The 26,199-nt window shown below is 45.6% G+C and overlaps 1 protein-coding gene across 10 annotated transcripts in view; it reads right to left on the bottom strand.

The window, feature by feature from the left end:
• ERC2 (ELKS/RAB6-interacting/CAST family member 2) overlaps positions 1-26,199 on the bottom strand; it is a 784,869-nt gene that overhangs the window by 346,224 nt on the left and 412,446 nt on the right. For 9 of the 10 annotated variants that reach the window (XR_012128892.1, XR_012128894.1, XR_012128890.1 and 6 more), the window contains one exon: positions 11,359-11,494. The exons of the other annotated variant lie outside the window; for it this stretch is intronic. Coding sequence is in view for 3 of the 9 variants with exons in the window: in XM_073230735.1 (XP_073086836.1) it covers positions 11,359-11,494 (136 nt within the window). In the remaining 6 variants the exon portion in view is untranslated. The remainder of the gene's footprint in view (positions 1-11,358; positions 11,495-26,199) is intronic. 10 annotated transcript variants of the gene reach the window in all.

The raw sequence follows: 26,199 nt of genomic DNA on the forward strand, positions 1-26,199 counted from the left end.
TGGAGGATGGATTGTTTTCCAAAAGCATTTGACAAATGCAGTTTTTTTCTTATCGTATCTCACAGGACTTCACTGTGTTAGACATGCTTTGGGAAATGCACATCCAGAAAATAATCAACCCAGTTTCTGTCAAATTAGTCTGTTTTCCCACAGCTCACCAGGACCCACACAGTTGAGGAGGGAAAATAGCCCCTAGTGACGTGGTGGCTTATATTAAAATAATAGTCCACTTCACAAACAATTACATTTAAAAGCCACATAGCTCCTGCCCTTGAGTAATAAGCCTGTAACCCAGGGGGCTTAATTCTGAGGATTCCTGCATTGCGTATCTTGTGTCCAGACTGTCAGAGATCTAATCTTTATCTTCTACAAAAAAAAAACCCAACAATTGGCAGACGTACTATTACAACCAACTATTCTACAGAAAGAAAACATGATGTTTGGTGCACATTACAGAGGTCTTCTTATAATGCAGATCTTGCACTTCAGATGGAGAACAGAGCTCTCAGAATAAATTACAGGTAGAGACAGGCAATATACTACAGGGCTGGTAGTGACGGCGACCCACCTACCCCATTCCCTGGATTCCCACTGGACAGGACTGCTGCCATGGACACCAGTGCTCTGTTGCAACGACAGCAACTCCACATGGCTGTGGACAGCCCCCCGGGGTGGCCCTTCTAAATCGCATACATGCACCCTTCAGTTAGCCCCAGGACCCCCCCCATTTCAGAGCTAAAAGAGGCCTTTCCCCAGGACAAGCCTCTCCCTTTGTAGCTGGGAAAACAGGATCAGAAATAAAAAATTCACTTGCTCCAAGTCACACAGCTGATTAGTGATCCAGCCTAAAACACAGCCCAGAACCCCAGGTCCCTTGGCACTGTTGTCTCTCACCCCCCACCCCCCAGAAACTTGTAGCCCCCCTGCAGAGCTGGGGCTCAGGAGGCCTTCTAGAAGCTTCCATCCTGGCTCATTAGAACCAAGGCTCCAGCTGCAGACACATCTTCATTGTCACCGCTATGGGAACATCCCATCCCAGCAGCCCAGGAACACACACATTCTAGTTTATTTACAGAACCTGCTGCATATCAGATGCCCAGGAAGGACACTTTTAGTCAGATGAAAAGATCTTGAGATATTCGAGGGTAATGAATCTTGCCCCACTGATTATTAAATCCCAGCACGTACCACAGGGCCTGGCACACAAAAGTCCTCAAAAAACACCAGTGGGACTCCTTGCTGGGCCAAAGGCAGAGCTTTACATGCCTGTAAGAAGCATTACAGTCTGTCCCATCAGTTAAAAGCAGCTTATCTACTACCCTACAAAACCGTGTGATGCCTCCTGACCCAAGTCTGCGCCACTTAATTTCCCTGGTTTCAGACCATCAGCTCCACAGTTGCTATAGTTACTGCGGCCAATCTAAAGCACATAACGGAACAGCTGTGCACAGGAGAGAGCGGAGTGCCCCCTTGGTGACAGACCCAAGAAAGGAATGCCAGCAGTTTCTCTTGTTTCTCATCACCGACTGAAATGGTCAAAGACAGCAGCCACTTCATCAGCTTACTCAGAAGATGAAACAAGTTCATGTCTATACAGAGCAACTTGCCAGCTAGGACTGGGTTTTAACAGCTGCTTGGATTGAAAATAATTAGGAAGATGTGTGGGCAAGAGTTCCGAGATCAGCTGTGGGCGACTGCCGGGTGTCAAAGGGGAGAGGGCAGCGCGCACACTGGGTATCTGCTGCCCACGGTGGTGCGTGGCCCGATCCCTCTTCAGGACTAAGCACGTGCTCCCCAGCTGGCAGGCATGAGCCTTCCCTGGGAGGTGCTCTGCACAAGGTCACGCCCTCCCCAGGGGTTACCCACCTCCACTGACTTGTTGAGGAGGGGTGACGGAGTCCCAGCCCTCTCATCTCAACGGAGGCCAGCTCCCTCCAGATGGCCGCCCACCTCCAAGGGGCACTGATGTGAACCGCTGGGGCCTCTGTTGCCGCTAGGGGACAGCCAGCTTCTCCCTTGCCCAGTCCTCTTGCCCTCCCTTCCTGAGTGTGCTCCCAGCAACCTGTATGCTCATCTCAGTCTGCCGACCTTCCAGGGAACCCAGCCGAAGGGGTTACCCTCGGCCAAGTTCACTGCCCAATAAAAGTGCCGGCTATCATTCTTCCTGTTCAACTAGCCAAGCAATGCACATGTGTTTTCCAGGACAAGAGCCTTCCTAAGTCTCTGCGCGTGACATCCCTTTATGCATGAGGAACATTGTCAAAGGTACAAATCATTTGAACCATTACCAATCTTTATTATTATCTAAAGACCCCAAGGCTGCCTCTATCTGTCCACACAGCAATCGTCTTCACATCAATGTGCCTCTTCTTTAGTTACTCTAATTTAAAAGAAGTAAAACAAACATAGGAGATGATTAGGGTATCCTGTTTGTAAAATACACACAAGGCTTAGTTTATGGGAGTAATTTTGCCATCTTAGATGATCAGTCTAATATCCAGACCTCTCAGAGAGCACAGACCTTCCTTTTGGGCTTGAGGGTAAATGATTCAAACCCTACCAAAGGCAGGCATAGCTTATGGATCAGTGGGTTCATGAACAGCCCTGACCCGGATGCACAGGGCCTGGGAGCTGGTCTCCCCTTTGCCACTAAGTTCCGCTCGGATCTTGGGCAGGTCATTTGCCTTTGCTGGGCCCTACTTCCCTCATTAACAAAACAAGGGGCTTGTATTAAATAAAGTCCAAGGTCCTTTCCAGTAGGAAAACTTATGATTGCTTAACCTTGCCATGTTTTCCCAGGCAACATAAATAAGTAAGATGTAGAGGGAAAGTGTAATAGCAGAGGAGAAATTAAAAGTGCCATAAATTCAAATTACCAATTTCCCAAGCGTGTATTACAGGGGAGACTATTACGTGGCTAGGAACAGATTTTATAGTTGTATTTTCCTTTTGCTAGATTTCCATCTAAATCACTGCCCGTGTCATTGACTGTCATTTCCTTAATCTGGAGTGTTTGAATATAAAGCTTAGCAATGCTCTAGACAAGGCGTAAGTCAAAGTTAACATGTTAAAAAATTAACCATGCCCAGGTCTCCAGCCTTGGGCAGCGATGTGCTGAAATGGCAGCGTCTATTAGAAAGAGGTTATTGATATCAGGGCAACACACTCTGTGATTCGCAGCGCCTTCGTGACAAACCTCTGCTAGCTGTATCCCAGGGCCCCCTGCCGTAATTACCCTGAATTACCCAAAAAGAGCTGCTTTCCCTGGACTGGCTCTTCAGATTTTTGAGAAATGCACTGAACAGGACTGCCCCCTAGGGATGTCTGAGCCCGGTGTGTGTGAATTATTATCGAAAAAACAACAATGTGTGCTGTCCGAATTTTTTTCTTCTTTGCCCCCTTCCCTTTAACATGTGGGTTCTTCATTAATGCTATCAGTGTATCTACTTTGAAAATTACACTGCGTGTGCTGTGGGTTCAAGCAAAATGGAAAATCATTATAAATGCCCCCCAAGTACATGCCCTCAAGGTTCTTGGTGGCTTTCAAAGCCTGATTTCTGGTCCAGAAACTTTTGCCTGGGGAAGCATTTCTTCAGTGCGGAACGTTGAGCCCTAGTCTTACCTTCAAAGGGACAGCTCTCCCGTGCTGACGGTGGACAAATCAAGTATCAGCGGTCGGGGGGCTCAGCAGAATGAAGGAACAGAAACATGCCCCACCCAACCTCAAGGTCGGAGGGCGGGGATCCAGAGGGAAGACCACCCCGTGGAAGCTCTCAGCTCTGGCTGAGATGCGCCACTGCTTTTGTTGACTGATTTTAATAAACTTATAAAAATGGTGTCTCCAGTTTATAACCCAAACCTCACTTAAAAATGAGCCCAGAGGTCAGAGCTAAAGGTAAACAGAGAGGCAGATTCTACAAAGCAAGCACTCCCCTCTCCCAAGAGCTGGAGCACCTCCTCCCCACTGTAGGCACATTTGTACCTGCTTCTAATTCTCACCGGAGATAGGGCGCTGTCTGTCTTCTCCTTACCCACTGATATTTCAGGGACCAAAAAACACAACATTTAGACAGGGTAACGTCTAAAAATTCATCTGAGCCTTGCTAGGCACCTCCCTCAAAATGAATTAAGAGATGACTGTATCATCCCAGCAAGATTCCTTATTCCAGCCCCAGCCCCGTCAAGCTTTGCCAGTCTGGGACTTCACGTCCCCACACCCATAATAACAACAGTTTTCTGTGACAAATACGTCACACTTCGTTCTGCAGGATCTTCAGCTTTTCACAAAAATTTGCTTGGCGGTGCCCTGCCAAAGAGCCACGGACGAGTGTAGCCTGAAAAACTCCCCAGGAGGAAAGAACAAGCGCCCTCTGTCTCCAGGGAGGTGATCCAGGCACCTTAGGCAACACTTGATTAAGGGTGAACCTCTCTTTTCCTTAGAAATATATTGTGCTTGTACAGAGGGGCTGTACGAACTGGGGGATGAGGTCACACACATCCTCCGAAAAAAAGCAGAAGACGTTCCTACTAAGAAACTTGCAAGTAACTGCACATTTAGAAAAACAAGTAATATTTTATGGGGAGGAAAGAAGAAAAACTCCACTTACAGCAGTTTTATTTACACGATTTCACTTGGCTTCTTGGAACATTTCTAACAAATGGTTTAGTCCCCCAGTAGACTCCCCAGGATGTCTTGTCACCCCTGACAGTCCATGAGTTACGACAAAGAGTAACGACTTCAACTCAAGGCTACTAGAAAAGGATTGTCAAGGGAGGCTGCCTGGAGGGACCTGCTACAACAGGAGTCATTTTAGGCTCGTGGGGGATTATAGTATGAAGGGAAAACTGATGTCAAAATAAACCCCCGAGGGAAGAAGGCACTTCTGTACTAACCCTGGTCCTACACCTGCCGATACTGGGTGTCCTCCTCAGACCTGCAAACAAATATTTCTTGTTATCTGAAACCAGGAACAGAGTCCGGAAATGCTGGACGAGGCTCCGTCCACAGTTTAACGTAACGGAATTTACCCACAATTTCACAGAACTTGCCAATCTCTACCCCTCCAGGCAAGACAAACGAAACACCTCGCAGTGTTTAAAAGAAAAAAAAAAAAAAAAGAGAAGTTAAGTTCTAATGAAAATTTGAATGTGGATTTTTCTTTTAAACCCGTGTTAGGACTTTCCTCATCTTTCCTTGTGTGGAGCAAGATGGCTGAAGTGGAACCTCCCTAAATCACTCGGCACCATGCCTGCCGAACAGCCACGAAAAACTAGGAACAAATAAACATGTTTTAACAATGATGAATCTCTTAACTCTGCTGCTTGGGTTTCTTCTAATGGCAGTACTTTGACGTGTACCATAACACATGACCATAGATCACAGGGTAACAATTTCAAGCTTAGGGAATTGAAAGAGAAATGAACGTAACTCAGTGACTTGGAGAGATGAACATGTAGATATGAGCAGCTTAAAAACTGCTGCTTAAAATATATTTGTCCCTCTGCAAAGAAACAACTTAGCAAAGCTTGGGAACTTCACAATGAACATACAGGTTTTGCTGAAAGCTAGGCATTTGTTGAGATGTGTGCTGTTTGTTATCCTTCCTCTGTTAGCTGATTCCAGCTCTAATTGGAAGGGCAAAGTAAAGCAAGTCTCCTTGGAAAAAAAAAATATATGGATGTATGGAGTTGCACAGATCGAAAAATAAAATTGTCTTTCTACCTTTTTTCTTTTTTTTTTTTAGAACTCTACTAAAAGGACAAGAATAAATGGGAACATTCATTTGCTTTTTAAATTGATCACACTTGGGTTTAACCACTGGCAAAGAAGAAACTTTACAGTTCCCTGGGAACCTATAATTTGGAAACGGAAGCACACAAGAACAGACTTTAGTTTTCAGGCAATAAATTGAAGAGAATTCTGCAGACATGCAACAGAAAAGGAGCATAAAATATTGGCTTGTGCATTTCTGAGAACATTAGTTCATTAACTCGATAACTGCACAAGGAAAAAACGAGGCCAAAATCTACAAAGATGTCCACTGGGATTTCAAATTGGCATATTTACTCAGCTAGAAAGAGCTAGAGGTTGGGGGGAGGGGGTGGAAATGCAGCCCATTCTAGAAATGACAATTTAGTGCGAATCTCCGGAAAGACCCCTTGTTGAAAAATCTCCATGCGGGTTCTAATAGAACACACAGAAGCCCAAAGCCCCCGGGCCAGACATAAATATCATGCTCCATAATCTGTGTCCTGGGAAACAGTTCTACAGAGTTATACAAGCAAATCATGATCTTTCACATCTCCCTTTAACACGCAATTCAACATAAACTTGAAAAATGCTCTAATTTTCCCTCCTTATTGCCAACATGTTTCAAAGCTTTCTTAGAAACCTTCATTTACTGGTGTGTTCTCAATAGCTGCATTACTCGGCAGTGCAAAATAGTTTGCCAAGGGTGTGTTGGATGGTAACTCCCAGGGGTCACTGTCTTCTATGGTCAAAAGCTCATTACCAATCTCTCTGTAACTGAACCCCACAAAGACCAGGCACTGTACTAGGCCCAGCTCATCCTACTCAACCCACCCATGGAGGTAGAGATTGTAACCCCCACTTGCAGATGAAAAAGGTGAGGGTCAGAGAGGCTCCCTGCCTCACTCAAGGTCCTGAGCTGATAACCATAAGGGCCCATATTTTGGACACTGGACAATCAACTCCAAAGCTGTTTAATTCCCTTCCTGCTCTCTTCGCCAATTCTCCAAACAATGACTTAAACAGTTCAATCAAGATACCCTCTATTCCTATAGACCATGGGTGTTTCCTCTGAGAAATAATAGGGTATTCAAGGTATTTTCAGACAATAAACGGACTCAGGGCAAGTATACTAAAATGCCATCTCTCTGACGGGTCCAGCTGAGCTAGCTGGGGTGCATCCTCAGTCTCCTTATTTACACCATGTGAAGCCGGTGGGTCCATGTTGGGAGGCTGTGCAAACCAATGGTCAGTTCACCTGCATATGCTTCACTGGACCCATAGGGTGTTTAGGAAAACTGAACCAACTGTCTAAAATTCATAGATTTTATGCGAATAATTTGCATTTTATGGCAACCAGCAGGTCCCTCAACCCTAGGCCCTCCTTTATAACAACAGTCAGGCAAAGCTTCGTGGCGCCCACTCCCTTCAGCAAGGCATGGGCTCCGGGGCTCCTTGCTGCCTTCACCACCCCTAGGAACCCATACACTGGGCTTTGCTTTTCTTATAATAGAGAAAAATTTCTCCAAGCCTCTCTTTTGACAGACTGGATGACTGGCCTTGGTTCTCCACGCTGCCATGTGCCTGCCCCTGACGCCGGCCTCCTCCAGGATAGAGGCATGTCCCAATCCTTGCTTATTAGCTCAGCCATAGGCCTCACTCTGGCCAACGATGTGGTATGCAAAGCACAGTGACAGTTTAAGAAGAAGTCTTATAAGGCCGTGCATGCTTTTACTTATTCTCCTGGGCCTATGCTACTGTCATCTGAGGACTTTGCCAAGTTGCTGATGCCCCTAGCCTGAGTCTCAGAATAAATACACATGGAACAGAGCGGGCCCAACCGTCCTCAGTGAGAAACAGACGCGCCCACCCAAGCTCACGCAGCTGAGCCACTCAGTCAACCTGAAAAATCTGTGAGAATAACTACTGATGCTTTAAAGTCATTGGATTTGGGGGTGATTTGCTACACAGCATCGTTATGGCAACTGCTAACTGATACATCTGTACCAAAAATATACAACAGGCTGAAAAGGCCAGGCATCATCATTTTTCTTACCTGTAAACCTGTTTCTTATTTATGTTAATAACCTAGATCCCCAAAGGCATCTGAGTTAGGACTTCCTGCCATAAAACTATACATTTGAGAACTAAAGAAGGTCAGGTTTGTGAAATGTTTCTTAGCACGAGTATACAACTAGGCCGGACTGAAATGGCTCTGTTCTTACCCCGCTATTACATCCTGTTTGGAACAATCCATAGCATGGCCACTCTGTCTACATCCAACTTGGCCTCCAATTTTCAAGCCAAGTGGTTGAATCTCTTCAATCTCCCCTTTGTAACCTGATGGCCATTATTGTTGCAGGAAAGACTCTACCTGAGGTTTTTTTTTCTGGATAGAATACCTATCTGGTTGGTTGAAATCATGAAGTGAGCGTGTCCGACTATTATAACATACTAGTGTAGAATAAATCAAATTTAGTAGGCACCAATTCCACAACTGCCAATCAACCAGCCAACCAACCAACCCAGATCCCAGATGACGGGCACTTGAAGAGCTTAACAGGCTAACTTATAAATGGGAAGTACTTAAAACAACAGCAATATTAAAAAACCAAGTGCCCTCAGAAGGCAATAATTACTGCATCTGACTACATCTGCTTCACAATCCAGGAAAGTGGGAGTTTCATTCTCTATTAACCTTAGCCAGAGACATTTTCATCAAAACGAATCGTGATTACTTTTTATTGCACGTCAAATGCTATTCTTTATTTGGGGTGGTCGGGAATGCAACTAAGCAATTCCAGACCATGTTATCTTTTGTGAAGAGGTCTATGAAGTAGTTATCACAGCTCCTTATGAAAATATTGCTATGCAAAAGTTCACGGACCAAAACAAGACATTAATTTCCATAACTGATGTGTCCTTAGGAAAGAAATTACTATACAGAAAAGACAGAAACTTTGATGTTCCATGCACGTCAGAGTAGAACTGTATAAATACCCATGTGCATAGGAGACAGCATGGTTTTTAAAATGTTCCCTTCACCTTTTCTTGTTATGATAACAGTTCATCACTAACACTTATTTTGAGCATAGCTTGTGTCAAATACAATTCTAAATTCCTTATGTACATTAACTAATCTCCAGAACAAGTCGGGAGTAGATGTAATTATTATTCCCGTTTTACATATGAGGAAACTGAGGCTTAGGGAGTCAGGAACCTGCCCAAGGACATTAAGCTAGTAAATGTTGAAGCGTGGGCATTCTGGCTTCACAGCCAAAGAAAGACAGCACCTGCCTCACTGAGAACTGCTACCACAATCATGTGGTCGGTTATGTTTTGTGCCCTGACTGTACAACCTCAGTATCGCTGACGATGTCTCTCCTGCCAGAGTGCCTTGTCCTTCCGTCCCTTGCCAAACTCATCCATCTCTAATACCCTCTTCCATGAAGACCCTGCCATTCCATAGTTTTACTGCCTTCTTTTCTTAATTCTCCAGAATGCTTACCATCTAAAGATGGTCAGATCCAGGTTTGCGTCCTGGCTCTGCCACTAACTGGTCAGCTAAGTAATTTGGGGGCAAGTGATTTAACCTCTCAGAATCTTCCACTCCTCATATGTCAAATGCATTAACAGTTAATTCACCTCGTATGATGTCTGCAGGCGGATCTCGATGGTTTCCTGCCCGGCACCCCGTCTGGTAAGAGAACTCTCTTGTGGGAGGTCACCTTGTCCACACACTCAGCCCGTGGGATTTGGGTGCCGCTAACCCCTTCGCCCTGGCTCCTGGTGATTGCACAACCTGAATCTGGCCTGGCCAACTCCCACATTCTATCAGCCTTAGCACTTTTGCTGGAACTGTAACAGTGAGCCCTTCTCCTCCCACTGGGGTGACTGCTCCTGCTGGTGGCCACTGCTGGCATCTCTGTGGACAGCCCTCCTGAGAACAAAAAGCAAAGCCCACCTGTGCATAGGGGAGGGACAGATCCTGATGCCACTGTCTGAGTATGGGAATGCAGTCAGGTCTGGACTCCACGCAGGGTCTTTTCAGCTAATTGAGCCAACAGATCCCCTTCTTATTTAGTTCAGATTCAGAATGTTCCTGCCATTTGCAAGTAAGAGTCCCAACTGACCCAGATGACCTAAGAATTAAATAGTGGCTATAAAGTATATAGCACAGTACCCAGCTCATTAAGAAGGTCAAAAAATGGTACCAACTGTCACTACTGGTCCTCTGAATTCGTTTCTTGAAGGCAGGAAGGACTGGAGCCAGGTGTATCTGCACCCCTTACTACGATGTCACTTCATAGCTTTTCTGAGATTCTAGGTTTACCGTTATGTACAACCCTCAATGTTGTGGTGAGGAGTACATGAGGATATACGCCTGGCAAGGCAATAAAATGCTCTGCAACTTTTACTTATCATTATCTCGGCCCGTAGGCTCCCATCTAACATCTCATATGACAGATGGGGAAATTAAGACCCAAAATCCTGAGACATCATTCGCCAAGAACATTGAGGAAGCTGGGGATTCAAATAAGCAGCAGGCCATGCTAAGGGGGTCCCAGAACTGAACAGGGGCCCTGATGCCAGCACTGTGCTACCCAAATCAGGCATCAATGCAAAGGGGCTTGTCTGACACCATTAAGGTACCTCCAGGACCCAGAGAAAAAGAAACTCACGTTGACTAAGCAGCCCCCACGCGCCATGCTCTGTGCAAAACCTTTCCTTGAATTCTTCCTACTCTGGGAAATTATTTATTCCTCTTCTGGTTAATTAAAAAGATGAACTATGAGTGCATATTGAAATTATCTAACTTCTTCTATCTCTAAGGAGGAAACATAATATATAACTGGAGAAAGACACTAATTAATAAGCAAAATTTAACGTGAACTCCAGCCAAGTTGAACTGAACTGTTCTGTTTAAAGGCATACTGGAATGAAGAAAGGAACTTCAAAGCAAATGCCCTATTTTAGCTTGACTGTTTTATTGAGCACATGGGGAGAGTTGCTTTGCCAAAAATAGAGATGGTTAATGAGGAGAAATTGGTGTTTTCAGTTGGTCTGTTGGTTTCTGAGATAGGGCTGTCCATTCAGAGATAACTAAATTCCACAAAGAAGACAGAATAACGATCTGTCTCAGCGTCTGAGAGTTTTGAACACTGTCTGAGATGAGCTGAATGCATCCTTTCCCAAATGCCTTCTATGATGATAGGCACACATTTCCTTTCTATTAACACCAAACAACTTAGATGTAATTCTGAAAGGAAGACATTCCTATGTTTTAAGCCTCTTGCCCACTTGTATAAAGGCAGCCCTTAACTTACCTTTCGGGCTCAGGGACAGGAAGTGTGAGCGTCTGCAGAGTTAGTATTAGTATTGGTATTAGTATGGTAATCCTGCCACAGTCGGCTCCCCTTGGGTACCACTTTGGAAATGATGCTCCGTATACTTGGAAGGCCTCCTGGGCTCCCTGGGGGTATACTGTTACTGTGGACTCAGAGCAAAGGCAAGTCGTCCCTTTCTGTGCCTACTTTCCCCCAGCAATGGGCACATTCCGAGAGAGCCAACCTCCCCTGTGCAGGGCCCCGGCGGAGGGGGTGGCCCACCTGCCCGTGCTGCGCGCTCTCAGCCAGGCTGTCCTCCCGCCTGCGGACTTCCTCCAGTAACTGGGCGTTCTTCTTCTTTTCCAGCTGCTGATTGTGCTTGAGGTTGGCCACCTTCTTATTCTGATCCTTCATATGCCTAAGAAAAGCCAGCACAGCTTGATTAAATTCAACCACAGCAGGAGCACGTGTTATCACAACAGAAGTGCTAAGTATTGAATATATTGTTATGGGTTCAGGAAAAGCTGGGACTGGAGAATATTCCATTTGTTCCACCACAGGTGCGTGGTGAGCACCCACTTACTGCCGGGTGCCAGGATGGCAGTGGGGCTACAGTGGTGAATGAGACAGGCGTGGTCTGCCCCGTCCCCGGGGAGCTTGGAGTCCAGTGGGGGAGACAGCAAGTGCCAAGGAGGCAGCAGGCAGGCTTCTTGATGTTAGAGATGGCATGCTGTGAGAGAGAGATGAGGGGCGCAGGCAGGGGGCTGGAGGAGGCGACCTCAGCCACTGTGGCTGGGGAACCTCCCAGAGGAGACAAGCCTGTGTGAAGGGGCCAGCCAAGAAACACCAGTGGAGGAGAGCCCGGGTAGAAAGAAGAGCAGGTGTGATTCCCAGGGCAGGAAAGAGCCGGGCCACTTCCAGGAACTGGGAAGGCCTCAGTGAGGTCACCCCGGGCTGGGGTGGGGAGCGGGTAGAAGATGGGGCTGAGAAGGCAGGTGGGTGGGACTCGGCATGGTGATGGGGCATGTACTTTGTCCTAACAGGCTGCTGTTCTCATCATTATTAGTCCTTTGGATCACGTTCCTATTCTGAGATCACAGTCCATTAGTTCGATTTTAAAGTAACAATCACAAGGATCCAATCAAAGGCAGCGTCATCACTCGGCGCAAACAGAGTAACAGTTGGGCTAATCATCATGTTAAAGGAGATCTGCTTGCAATCAAAAGTTCTCAGTGAATCTATGTGATGTCCAAGTGCAAAATCATAAAGTGATCAAGTGAGTGAGAGACTAAGGATAATGGACGGGTTAAAACAAACAAGGGGAGGGGTTACAGGCTGATGCGGGCTGTTTCCCCAGACCCGCGTTTAGGAAAACATTCCCCAGGTCTAGGTAGCCATGTTCAGGGCGGCTGATGTAAATCTTGTCCAACACGTGAGCAGGCAGGAGGGCAGGACAGAGGGCTCCGGGGCAGTGACCCCCAGAGAGGAGGGCCGAGGAGCAGAATCACTCAGGGACCTTTTCAATCCTGTCGCCCGCACTCTCCGGTGTTGCCAAGTCAGCCACTGTTCCCGAGCCTAACGCCCAGAACGAGATTATAGAGAGTCACGTGCTCTCAATATGCGATGACATGAGATGACAACTAGATGAACAGCAAACATGCCTGAAGAATCGAATGGAAGCCACTCTCACCAAGAAACTTTTATGTCTAGTCTTCACGGAATTAATTGTACACTCCCCTGCTCTCTCCCCCTCCAGGAAAAGCAAATTCAAGAGAACTGTTTATGAAGCGGAATAATTGTCTGTTAGGGATCCTGCTAGTAAAAGTGTTCTGAACACTCTGGCTTCTTACGACTACAGCACCAGCTGGAGCAGGGATTGAAATATACCTGGGGACACTTATTCAGAGGATACAAGGTGAGATAGAATAAGCATCTAGTTCATTAACATATAGATTAGATCATTTTTGTCTGGTATTTCCCTATTTTTACCCAATATGGTAATGTACACAATGAAACTACCAACTCAAGTCTACATTCTCATCTACTTTTGGGAAATTATCTTTTGGTTATGATACAGATGTTAAGAACAACCTCTTGCTTCCTAATTAAACAACGATACATCATTTCAAAGCTCATACTAAAAAAGAGAACAAGCACATTTTCTAGTTCTTTAGGAAATACGGCCGGTGCTCAGTAATAGGATGGGATGGAGAAGTCAGTATTATTAGTGAGATTGAAACAGCAATTTATGGGGTAAGAGGAGAGAGATGGAGGCAGGTCGAGGAGTCATGACATTTAGAGGTACGCCATTCTAGTGCAGAAGAGAAAAATGCCCCCCACCCAGCTCACCAGACGTTTATTGAAGGAATGATCATTGAGATAGTTGCTACTGTGTAAAAACATCAGCATTGCTGAGAATAAAAGCCGTAGTGACCTATCAGACTCTGCAGCTTCCCAGCTGTGCAAGTAAAGCCACGTATAAATCGGGCTACACCCTGTAGAGCCCTCAACTGTCTCCCAACTCGGGAAGGTACACCTCCCCAGGGGTACAGACTGCAAAGCCCTCTGGTGACACTGCCCAAGAAGAAAGTGTCGCTGTGGCCCACTTCACAGGCTCCCACCTACTAGGCAACTCGGGTTCCCAGGCTCTAGGGACTAACCTGCTCCGTGTTTGCAGGAGAAAAAAAAAGTTTCTTTGGAGTGAATTTTTTCTCCAGGGAAACACTGTTCAAAATATATCCAAGATGCACATTTTTTAAAAAGTAATCATGGGTGGGGATGGACACAGGCTACCTGAAGATGATGGTGATGGGCTTGGTTTCCAACATTCAACTTAGACTGACCAGTTTCCTAAAGCAAGTCATGTCACTTTTCAAAAACCAGCCACCAGTTAGGAATTAGGTTTAAACAAAAAAAATTCCAACAGGTATCAAGATCCACAATGGCTACTCTAAGAATGAACGTCAAGGAGGACAGAATCCTGTTATTTTCATCACAACAGTCCGTCAAATTCCAATTAAAATCAGAAAGTGTCCCCTCCCTTGTTAGTGAGAGAACATGGGGCTTTGAAGCCTCTAGAATCAGAGCTGGGAGTAGAGGGAAGGAGGTCCGTGTTTCTCCAAGGGCATACCTACAGGACTGTAAGGAGAAAACCAAACCTTCTCTTCTTAGTCTCAGCAGCAACCAGATGCCATTTTTCACCCTTCTGAGCTCAAAAACTTGAAAAGACTGATGAGATCCATTGATGGAGAGGATGCAGGAATCCAGCTCTCTCCTCTGTGAATCCCTCTTGCCAGTACACACCAAACTGTCCACACCAGCTGCCCCAGCAAACCCCTTCCGAGGAAAGGAGCCCACCAAAACGCTTGTGCTTGGGCACAGATATGTAAGTGCAAAGCTTCCCGCTGCAACTGGATAGTGGAAATTTGCGAACTGCCTAATCAGCCATTAGAAGAAACTGGCTGGAGGAATCCAGTGCGTTCAGACTATGGACCCCTGAGGTCGATGAGGGCAGAATCAAAGCCAGACACGGAAAACCCTTCAGGAAGTATTGTTAAGTGGAAAGTAAATCGGTAGCAGAATTAACACATACAGTCCAATCTTACTAGGTTAAATGTAAAAAAGCCTGTTTGGATGTACAGACACAGCATGCATGGAAATGGCAACTCCGAGAAGCCCCACACCAGCTGTAAACAGTGTTTACCGCTGACCAAGGGAAGAAGGGGAGCTTTCACACGTGACTTGTGTGTGTGTGTGTGTGTAAGTGAAGCATAAACACATACAAGAAAGTGCACAGGTATTAGGTGTACTGTTATCCAACCAAAACAGAGAATTTTGTCTGACTCCTTGACTTGGCACAAGGTTTTTGAGATCCATCCTTATCATTCTGTGTAAGTTTCACCTTACTGCTAAAATCACAGAGCATTCCATTATATGATTACACTACCCTTTAATTAGCTATTTCCTTATTAAATGGATATCTGAGCTGTTTCCAGATTTCTCACTGTCAAGAATGAGGTTGCAATGGTCGTTCTTGTACCAATTTTTTTGTGGACGTATGTTTTCATTCCTCTTGGATAAACAACTAGAAGTAGGTTTAACTGGGAGTGTAAAATGGTACAACCCACATGAAAGACAATTTCTGGATTATATGACTCTTCGAGGAGATGCTGCAGTGGAGGGGCTAGGAGCATAAACTCTAGAGCCAGGCTCCCTCAGCTCCCATTACAAGTCCACCCACTTCTAGCTGTGTGACTATGAGCAAGTTTGTTAACCTCTCTGAACCTCAGCTTCCTCATATATAAAATAGGAATAACTGTGTCTAACACATACAGTTATTGTGAAGAGCTGATGTGTTAGTATAGGGAAAATGCTCAGAACAGACTCCAGCACATTCCTTCTGTTGCATTCTTAGCTCACAATGTGAATGTAATAATGTCTTGTATGATATCGTGAACACAGATTTAGTGTCTTGTTTCCCACACTAGAATAGTAGGTATTCGAGTGCCTCAAACAATGGGCTTGGGAATGCACTATTAAACCCTTTTTGCCATACAGCTAAATTCCACTCAGCAATAAGATGAGTTACACCCCTGGGAGGTCGTCCCAATGGAAGCGCTGCAGGAAGGTCATGACACGCGTGGGTAAGTGAGCTGGGATCCTGAGGCGACTGCACAAGTAGACGGGCCACACACACACACACACACACAGTGCAAGCTAACAATGAGTATTACATGCAGAATTTCCCAGAATAAAAGCTTTTGCTTTTAACCACTGAGATGATTCCACTTTTTTAAAGCTTGTAAATACCATTCAGTACTTCAGCATGACTGTAAATCTTAGAAAGCTGTCATAAATATTCCAAGCACATTTTTATAGCACAAATGTGCTAAATGTCACAAGCATGACATTCCTTCCAGGAAAAGAAAGTGCCCAGCCCGTTGTGGCTACCTGGACCCAGCACTCCTCCTGGCAAAGAGCAGTTAGCAGGGCCGACGGTCTTAGGACTTGGCTCCCCAAGTGCCTTGGGGTTTGCCTTTTGCTTCAGCCTCTCAAGAGCAGACACCTGTTTGGCCACTAGCTTTGGTGACCTAAGTCCTTGCCAAAGCCCTTCAGGGGATGCCCTCCCACCTCCCCACGCCTTCTATCTTGGCTCTAAGCCTTCCTTAGTGGGTGCTCCTCACTCCCTCATCAGTAGGCCTTGCATCCCCTACATCTTCTATTCCTACCGCCTGGGGCTACACCAGGACCCAGAAGCAAGGCCACCCTCAATTAAAGCAAGGCTACTTCAGGTCAAGTGGATGCCAAAACACCTTAAAAAGACACCATTTATCATTTTTCAGGATAGCAGGAGGTTCCAGAACCTGATAACATAGCTAAAGAAAGACGGATGGTTCAAGAGAAGGAAGCATTCGGATTTGAACACTTGGGCTTCCCAGAGGTGAAGGGTCTTGGCCTTCCACCTGGTAGAATCAGGGCCCTCCAGTGAAAGCCCGCCGTGGGGGAGATGATTCTATCAGGCTAGTCCTCGCTTGGCCTGAAGAAATGGCTGGGCGGTTTGACACGAACAGGACTGAGAGGCAGGATCGTAAGATGCTCCAGATCAAGGACTGTGTGGCCAGACCCGCTGCATTCTCCCGGAACAGGCACCTCTTGGAAGCGTCTGACCCTGGGCAAGTCGGTCATCTCGCTGGGGCAGGGGCATCAGGTGAGTTCAGAGAACTACGGCTCTTAAGCCAGCCCCTGGCACACAGCAGTGCTTTATCAAGGCCAGCCTGATCGCCCTGCCCCCAAACCCCTTCCAGAGCCCCGATCTGCGCTCTCCTCACCCCCAAGTTAGGAAAACCTAGGAAGCCACAGGTCACATAGCAGAGGGTGAGCACAACCAGCGCTGTGTTCCGGACACCTCCTGCAAGAGGAGAGGTTCCTTCTCTCGTAGATGGCTCACTCCGGGGAGGTTCCCAAGGCAACTCGCTCCAGCTGCTCTTCCTTCCTCTGGCCCTGGAGAGCCTCCCTCCCCGAGTATCAATGCAGGGCCGCCCTGAATGTGAATGGAGCCCAATGCCTGAGAGTCGACGCTCAAAGAGAGCGGACAGTGGGGACCAGTTGGGTAGACCCAGGGGCACCGGCAGAGAGGCAGGCCCACTCTGATCCTCTCTTGCCCTCCTGATGCCCCTGTTGGGGCTGGCATGCACCCACAGGAAACTCAAAAGGAAAAGGGAAAAGGCCAGGTCCTCCTGCAGGCACACAGTTCAATGCACTGACATCCAACCCAAGGCACTCTTCCTGGCGAGCAGACCGCACAGTTCCAAGGGTCATGTGACTAACTGACCCCAAATACATGTTTTATTATGTGGCCTCCCACACAGGCCTGGCAACCAAGAGAGCCCAGGCTGGTCATGCAGGGCTGACAACGGGGGCCCTGGGATGGCTATCTGGTTCTGGCCAAGCAGTAACTGTGTTGTGACGCTCTAGACGGGACTATGTGCTCAGGCTTCTCGGTCCCGAGGGTCCAGGAGAGGCAGATTCCCCATCAGGAGAGCCCAAAGCAGTGCCCCCCATCTCCACCTGCTCAGCGAGTGTCGCCTGCTTCAGCCCATCACAGCCCACAGGTGCTACGGCGTCTCAACGCTCTGTTGGGGTCCACCGCCCAGGGGTGCCGACGGGGAGCCAGGCAGGGGTGGCCCCTTCTCCCCACCACCCCTGCTCTCAGAAGAGCTTAGCCCCTCACTTCCCACCTGCACCACGACGCCCTTCTCTGCGCACTGGTCTCCCTGCTTCCACTCTTGCTTCCCTTCAAATCCACTCTCCATCCAGCAGCAAGAAGGAGTGTTTCAGAGGAAGTCAGATCACACACTGGTCAGTGTACAATCTGCCGGTGGTTTTCCATTTCTCAGGGAATAAAATCACATCCCTGAGGTGTGCACGATGCTCACCTTTACCCCGGGAATCCGGAATCCAGCCTTCTTTCACTCCTGGGTCACACCCACTCCTTCCCACTGGAGGGCACAGGCCCCCTCCCCCTCCCTCTCCAGCCACCACTCCTCCAGGACCTGCAGGTCTCAGCTGAAACAGCACCTTTTCACAGGGGTCATTTTTGGGGCCTCAAACCCAAGAAAGCCCCCCCTCCCCCTGAACATGTCTATGGCTGTGTTTCAGGCGCTTCCTTCACCATGCACACCACGATTTGCTATCACACATTTACTGACATTTTTAATTGATAATATCGACTGTTCCACCACTAGGCATTGCTGCAGGAACAGAGCCCACCCTTGGGGATTCACAAGAGGGAGGAGATGCCCCCTAACCACATTGACTCTCCGCAGCCCAGGGGAAAGGGCGTCTCTGCGGCACAAACAGGATTATTTCTCTGCTGCTTACAACTCCCCGTCAGAGTTCCACACCCTGTGCGCGAGTCCACGCTTCTTTCTGCGGCTCATACCAGCTCTGACTCCCGCCTCCCGGACTCTTACCCTGTCCTACTCTCCCAGCCACACGGGCCCTCCACCCACACCCGCAACATACTGAGTCCTACTGTCCTCAAGGCCCCTGCACAGTGGTTCCCTCTTCTAGAATGCTCCTTACCTCACTCCCATCCCAGCCCTATATGTGAGTTACACCCCAAAGAACTCATTCTTATCCGTCGGACCTCAGCGTAAACACATCCTCTGGGAAGCCTTCTCAGTCGATCTAGAAAGCTGGGCCCTCCTGTTACAGACTCCGAATCATGCTACGCTTTCCTTACTAAGGGCCCAGCGTGCTGATCCTTAATGTCTCCTTGTTCTTCTGTATGGGGTCATACCTGCCCCTGTCTTATTCTTTTCTCCACTCTAAGAATCTAGCACCAGGCCGGGTCTGCTGTCACCAAGATTCCTGATGGACTGAATTTAACTCTGAAACCTGCCATGGTCTAGTCAAAGGATGAAACAGGCCCCCCTTGTGTCTGCTACATGTTTTATAGGACCCCATGAAATTATTTAGGCACAGGTACATAGGGACTTAGATGAATCAAGATGGTTTTCCTGTGCTTGCTTTCAGAAAGGCACTTTCTGTAAAGAAGAATTCAGTCTCATAATGAATATTATCTATTGGCAATGAAATGGTGCCCAGCAAAGTAAAAAGAAATCAGGTAAAACTGTACTGATGATGAATACAACTGGGCATTATTACCTGGTGCTAACATAAGAACAGCCTGGAGTTCTTGTTCCTATAAAGGTCATTCTTGAAATGAAGCTGAAAATCTAAAGGACTATGTCCAAAGACATGACCTGGTTGGGGTCTCTTTCTTAACTTTATTTATATTCAATAGATGGTTAAAAAAAATTTCAAAAGTCTAAAAGTCTAAAAACAGGCATCAATGAACTTCTTCTGCAAAGGGCTAGATGGTAAATAACTTAAGCTTTGGGTGACATATGGTCTCTGCAGAAAGTACTCAAACTTTATCACTATAGCATAAAAGTAACTGGGGACAGTAGGGACACAAATGTGCATGGCTGCATTCCAATAAAGCTTTATTTAAAAGAACACGTGGCTGGGCCAGAGTTGGCTAACCCTGGTCTAGACGTGTTCTCACACAGCCATCTAGTAATGCTCACCACATCATGTGATGTGTTCTCGGCATCTTACACGTATTAGCTCACTTAATCCCCACCACATCCTTCCTAGGCAGGTCCTCTGAGTATTCTCACAGATGAGGAGAGTGACAGGGGCAGGATTTTCAGGCAGGCCGGCTCCAGAGGCCGCCTCCAGCCCGCAGCCTCTGTGCTGCACCAGCCAAGTGCAGAGAACGTGGTGGTTCCTCCCTACCACCGTTCCCCTCTTCTCCCAGGCAGCCCCAGGAACTTCCAGACAGTAGCAACGGGAGTTGTCGGGGCACCATCTCTGTTCTGCCTTCCAGCCACTTTGAGGGGCACATTCCGAACTTCACAGAAGGCCCTGAGTGGCAACTTCGTTGACTATTAGAAAGCTAGATGCTTAAGAGGTACTTGCCTGGGAATATTCGCTTCCCACCAGCCAGACGCTTGGCTCTGAAGCAGAGTACAAAACGAACAAAGATGCTGTGCAATCTCCCTATTAATTTCCATTCCTGAGCCCACTCACCTTGATGTGACTACTCTCTGAACAAATTATTAGGTATTCCAGGTGAATCTAGCCCTGCGTGTAGACATGTGCAGGGTGCGTCCTATCCTGAGCTGCATCCTAACGGGTCTTCTTTGTACACATTTAATCAGGGACGAAGAGTTTGAGTGTGACAAAATAAGTGGATATAAAAGTAAAAGCTCAGCAAAAAGGGGAAGTGAGAGAAAAACAAAGGGACAAAGGACAGACAGGTAACAAGGTCACAGATCCTGGGGCAGATCTTCTGAGACCATGGTGACAAACCAAGAAGGGCCAAGGCACAGATTAAAGCTCCAGCCCCGTTCCCAGCACACAGCTTCTCCTTGCACATCATTTACCTCTTTTCACACAGAAAAGCTGGAATCTGAGTGCCTGAAAAACAAAACATTCATCTAATTGCCACAATTCCATGGAGTATTGTATCCTTCGAAAAGCCTCCGACTCCACTGTTAAGACACAGGCACATTAGGGCCAATTTGGTAGGGTGTCAGTTGTATTTACAGTTTGGGGTAATATAAAAACATATGGAAACTGTGAAAATTGACCCCCAGGGGGCCAATGTTGGAGGAAACCAACATTCCACAGTCTGGCCAGAGGTTGGGGGCGATTTGCCCAGACAATATACAGCCAAAGCCACCTATGAGGATAGGGGCACTTCATGTATGCAAGACCTGTTTTTATTGCATCCAATCTGGAACTGGGCTGAGGCAGCCCAGACATAAAATAAAGCAGAGGTGTAAGAAGATAAAAATCTTACATGCTGATTTTCCAAATTAGAGTACAGAAATTATGTGCCAGAGCTTATGTTATTTCCTATCAGAAGTCCATGTTAAAATATTGTAAATAATAGAAATGCCCTGTGCTTTTGAATGTCACATTCCATGTCAGGCACTAAGCTAAGCACTAGAGAAACATAATCTCACCTAAAACAGTAACATTGTTATATGGCCAGTATTTTATTTCCATTTTACAGATGAATAAACTAATGTTCAGAGAGGTTAAGTAATCTGCCCAACATCACACAGTTAGTAAGTAGAGGGTGCAGAATTTTACCCACCATTTCTACAGTGCCAAAGCTCACAGTCTTTTCTATCGTGACATATGGAAATAATAAATTATTATTGTACATTATTACTAGAGCTTTGCCACAAATGTGAATGGAGTATTCTAGCCAAGCTGAGACCTTCCTTTTTGGGAGTTATTATAATCTTTTTTGTCTAAGAGGGAGGTAAACACTAGCCTCAAGAACCAAGTCACACTCTCTTTAGGATCTGGTCCATCTGAAGTGTGGCTAATTGGATCACCCAAAAGATAACACAGACTAACACCGAATCAGTTTTTTTCCACTGCCGCATAACAAATCGCCACAACTGTAGCAACCAAACACAACACTCACTTATTATCCCACTGCTTCTGTGAGTCAGAAGCCCAGGCGCGGCTTGTCTTCCCTCCACTCCCAGTCTTACCAGGATGAAATCAAGAGGTAGCCAGACGGCCATTTCTCATCTGTAGACCTCACTGGGGAAGAATGTGCTTCCCAGCTCTTCCAGGTTATTGGAGGAATTCCTTTCCTTTCCCTTCTATCAATGACGTTCCCAGCTGTCTGCTGGCCCTTGGCTGCAGCTGGAGGCCGCTCTCAGCTCCTAGAGGCTGTTCACAGTTCCTTACCACGCGGCCTGTCCATAGGCATTCACAGCCCAGCTGTTTGACTCTTCAAGGTCAGAAGAACCTCTCTCCAGTCCGTTAAGACAGAGTCTCACACAACATAAAGTAACAACGGGCGCGACACCTACCGCTTTTGCCATATAACACCCCCTGTTCAAGGGAGTCGACCTGTGCCATAATGTACTGGCTAGCTGCCAGTCACAGGCCCTGCCCACACGCAAGTGGATGCACGGATCACAGGGCCACGTCAGAATTCTGTCTACCATATGCACTGTCCAACAGAACTTTCTACAATTTTGGAAATGTTCAACTTCTATGCTGTCCATTATAGAAGCTGCCTGCTACACAGGGCTACTGAGCATCTGAAACGTAGCTAGTTCAACTGTGAAACTGATTTTTTGATACTATTTAATCTCAATTAAGATAAATTTAATTAGTCACATGTGGTTAGTGGCTACCAGACTGGACAGCACAAACTGAAGGATTACCCAGTGTCCAAACTATATGTTAGTTATTTTTTAAAACTCTTTAAACCTGTATTTGGTTTGTGCTATTCTTTCAAAATACTTCACAACCATTTTACTGTTAATTTCAAGCATTTCTTGGAACTGCTTCAATTATCGACCTAACAGATTTCACTCCTACGATTCTCAAACTTCTTTCGATCCATCTTCACTGATGCCACCTACGGCATCTGAAGGGCCTACCCTACGGCCAGCGAGGGGCTACAGAAATTTATGCATTTTTACGCTTTCCCAAGTCTTTATCTCTATGACAATGCACTGCAAAAATAAATTCCTGTTCTTTCTGTCCTTCTCATAACTCAAACCTCTTCTAGCTCGTAGTCTAACGTCAATGAGAAAAACACAATCAGTGGTGGGTGGTGGATGAAATGAAGATCAAGGAAGGATAACAAAGTGGCAGAACTACTGGCAAAGAGGGCATAAACCACTTTCTCCCAATTATGTGAGGAGACAAAGCAAACCACTTCCCTGCACAACCACCACCACACAGTCAGCCACTTCTAAAATCCATCGCTGTAAGGCTGCCTCCTTCACGTTGATTGGATAGTGTTTTTCTCGACTCAGTGGTTTACAAACATTAGCTCTGGGGGATGTCAATAAATATTATAAAAACAAAACAGAACAAAGGAAAAAGGAAAGATTAGGATCAAGTAAGTCTTGAGAGCACAGAAAAAAATGTGAACACAGGTTTCCTATAATGCAGGACTTTTCAGAGCCTTTACCATTATAACGTGTACCGTCAGTCTCCCAAAAGGGGCATGGTAGGATGTGCTGACTGGACTTATTTTATCCAAATAAGTACTTTCTTCCCCTGGGATCACCCCCACTGAATTACTGCTCTGAGGTATAAAGTCTGAGCAATAATGGTGATAATCAAACTTCCCCCAAGCTTTAGGTCACGAGTGTCCTGTCGCATTGCTTTCTTCTCTTCTATGCACTACTTCTGCCACTTAATGGTATAGAAATTAAATGTCCTTTCTGGTTAGGAAGAGGCGGGGCTGGGCTCCATCCCAACTCGTTTAGACTCCAAAGCTTCTGTCATTTTCCTAGGCTATCACCGGTACTCTGGAATTGACCTCACTTGCTAATTTCTTATCAGAACTAACCAGGTTAAGGTCACACTGTATATACTGATTTTTGTACACTAGTGGGTAATAAGTCATATTACAAGTTCTTCATCTTTATGAGAAGAAAAACACCTTCAATATTAATTAGATGAATACAAAAAGTACTCAAGATTCAAGATAAAGCAAGGAAAAAGGAATTCACGTGCAGAAAGTGTTTTGTTAGCAGTGTTTCAACCACTTATTTTTCACCCTATTAGGTGACTCTTATTACAAGTAAGCCCCTTTGCTGGCTAAATTCTTTCTTATTGTACCTTATAAAATTGGAATTCGTCTTCATCCAAAGAAGAGATCAGAAGCAAGAAAAAAATCTTCCCCTTTCCTGACTGATGAAACTGAAAACAGGTATAAATTCAGCATATTCAGGCTCCAGCCCCATGAGAAAAGCAACAATTAGAAAATAATGTGTCAAACTCTTACTGAACTTTTGTACCGGAGTGAACCCAAGTCCTCAGTTGTGTGCATTTTTAATTAAATTGGTTTTCTTTCCATTGATTTTTCTTCTCTTTTAAAAAAAATACTACATCTGGATTAATTTGGATCTTCTTGAAAACCTTGCTGCTTATATCCTGAATGTAGATCTGTGATAATGAGGACCTGTAGCTTCCCTGGCTGTTGCCATTTAATTTCTATATTGTTGTGTGGTGGAAAAGTCTTCTCCACACCTGAATACGTGATGGTTTAAAAAAAAACCACGCGTTTCTCACTGGCCACACTGTTGGGAATGGAATATTTTATGTACAGGTTTACAAATCTCTAGGAACTGGAAGCATTTCCTGGGCAATTAATCAAGGGGAACTTTTATGTAAAAACACATCTCGACTGAGCTATTCACAAACGACCCTACAAGCGGCAATGACTAATTGTAAGCCTCAGACCTGGGCCCTTTGCTGAAATGCTTTTCTTCAAGCCATTAAAAATACCATGACAGCAAACAGATTCAGCAAGAAGAAATAAAATAACGACACTATGTTACAACTACAGAAAGAAATTATTCCAAGTATGTGACTTTTGCACAAAAATTGATGCACGCTTATTTGATACTACAAACTCTCCTCTATTTTTCTCCTTTGATAGGTCTGTTGTAATTCCCAGTAACATTAATGAGAGATATGTGCTAAAAATGAACAGCTGCTAACTCTAGCCATCTGTGCATTCCTGGTACAAATAAAATCAAATGTCATCACTACCCTATTGGATTTCTCGGTAATGCTCTTTGCTGATAAGAACTTTGAAAAAATACCAATGGCCTTTTTTTTTCTTTTTCTTACTCATACAAAGCACGCCCATTCCCCTGCTACATAAAGGGGTCTATTCTACTCTGAATCCAGGCAGCCACTGAGAGGTGGGCTGAGATAAATCCCTGCTTATCAAGATAACTGTTTCCCCACTCGGTATAAATGGAGACAAAGTATACCCAGACTCGAATGATTAAAATGGCCAAATTCTTAGCAGGTTAACTCATTATTTTGCATCCCTCTCTTACCAGCCCTGAAAGCTAAGTAGCTGTCTTAACAGCCTGCAGCAATGACTTCCAAAGAAACTTCTTGCCCTATAGCTCTGCTAAATCGGAGTTAATTCATTTTCCCTTCATGAATTACTGGCTGTCAAGAATTTGAGAAAGGTCCCAGGCTTTAATGGAGACCTTTGAAAAGAAAGATCATGTGTTGAGGGACCTAAGGAGGTATGCTGGGGAACGAGAAAAGCTGGAAGACTGGAAGGCCACTGGTCGGGAGCTGGAAAAAACACACCCCAATACATATGTCAGAAAAGCTATATACATGTGGAAGGCAGACTTCTGTGAGTAGCTCCAATCACAGGCAAGTGCCTCCACAGATGATCCTCAGCAAGCCAAACCTTTCCTGGGGCCCCTTCATCCAACCCTTTCCAGGGACATGTGTTATGTCTTGCTTCTGAAAATCCAAGGGTCTAAAGATCAGGTGGATCCCGTCTTCCTCCGCATCTGCATAGAAGGCTGTGGTCCCTGGGATCCTCTCTTAGATTGCATCATTAGCTCTAGCTTTATATAACAGAGCTGCTGAAGATATTTATTAGCTTGGCTGACAACTAAATAAAAACTGGTAATCACAGCTCTCCGGAGGGGCTTTTTGAGTTGCATTTTATGGCACTACAAAATGAGGACATACCCTGAGCATTTAAGTGGGCAAATGATTTGGTTGGAAGTGGCTCAGATTTTGCAGTTCAGTCCTATCAACAGACACAAATTAAGTGACTATTCAAAGTCAAGTCCATGTCAAAAGTAGCTAAAAGACATCACTAAAGCAGATAAGCACCTATTTAAGGTCAGTGAATGCATGTCTGTTTGTAGGATTGTATATGTTTGGGGTCAAGGTTACATCTTGAAGAAGTTCTTAATATTTAGTAAATTTCCTAACTCTACCTTGTGGCACTCTCAGAAAAGCAGTGTCAGTGTAAAACTGTCAACTCATAATTATTTGCAAGTCACGTGTTCAATTAAAACAGCATAAATTCACTTACTTTACATGAGAAAGTATTTTTTTTTAGGCTATCACACTTCCAGAGTATTTAACAAACGTCAGTTGTATTGGACAGGATTGATTTCAATAGAACACAGCACATGTAAGTATGAAATTACTAGTATGGAAGAGAATATAAAAAAAATCACTTATCTAATAAGGGTCTAGTATCCAGTATATATAAACAGCTCTCCT

This window comes from Manis javanica, chromosome 3 (assembly GCF_040802235.1).
Source record: "Manis javanica isolate MJ-LG chromosome 3, MJ_LKY, whole genome shotgun sequence".
Lineage (NCBI taxonomy): Eukaryota > Metazoa > Chordata > Mammalia > Pholidota > Manidae > Manis > Manis javanica.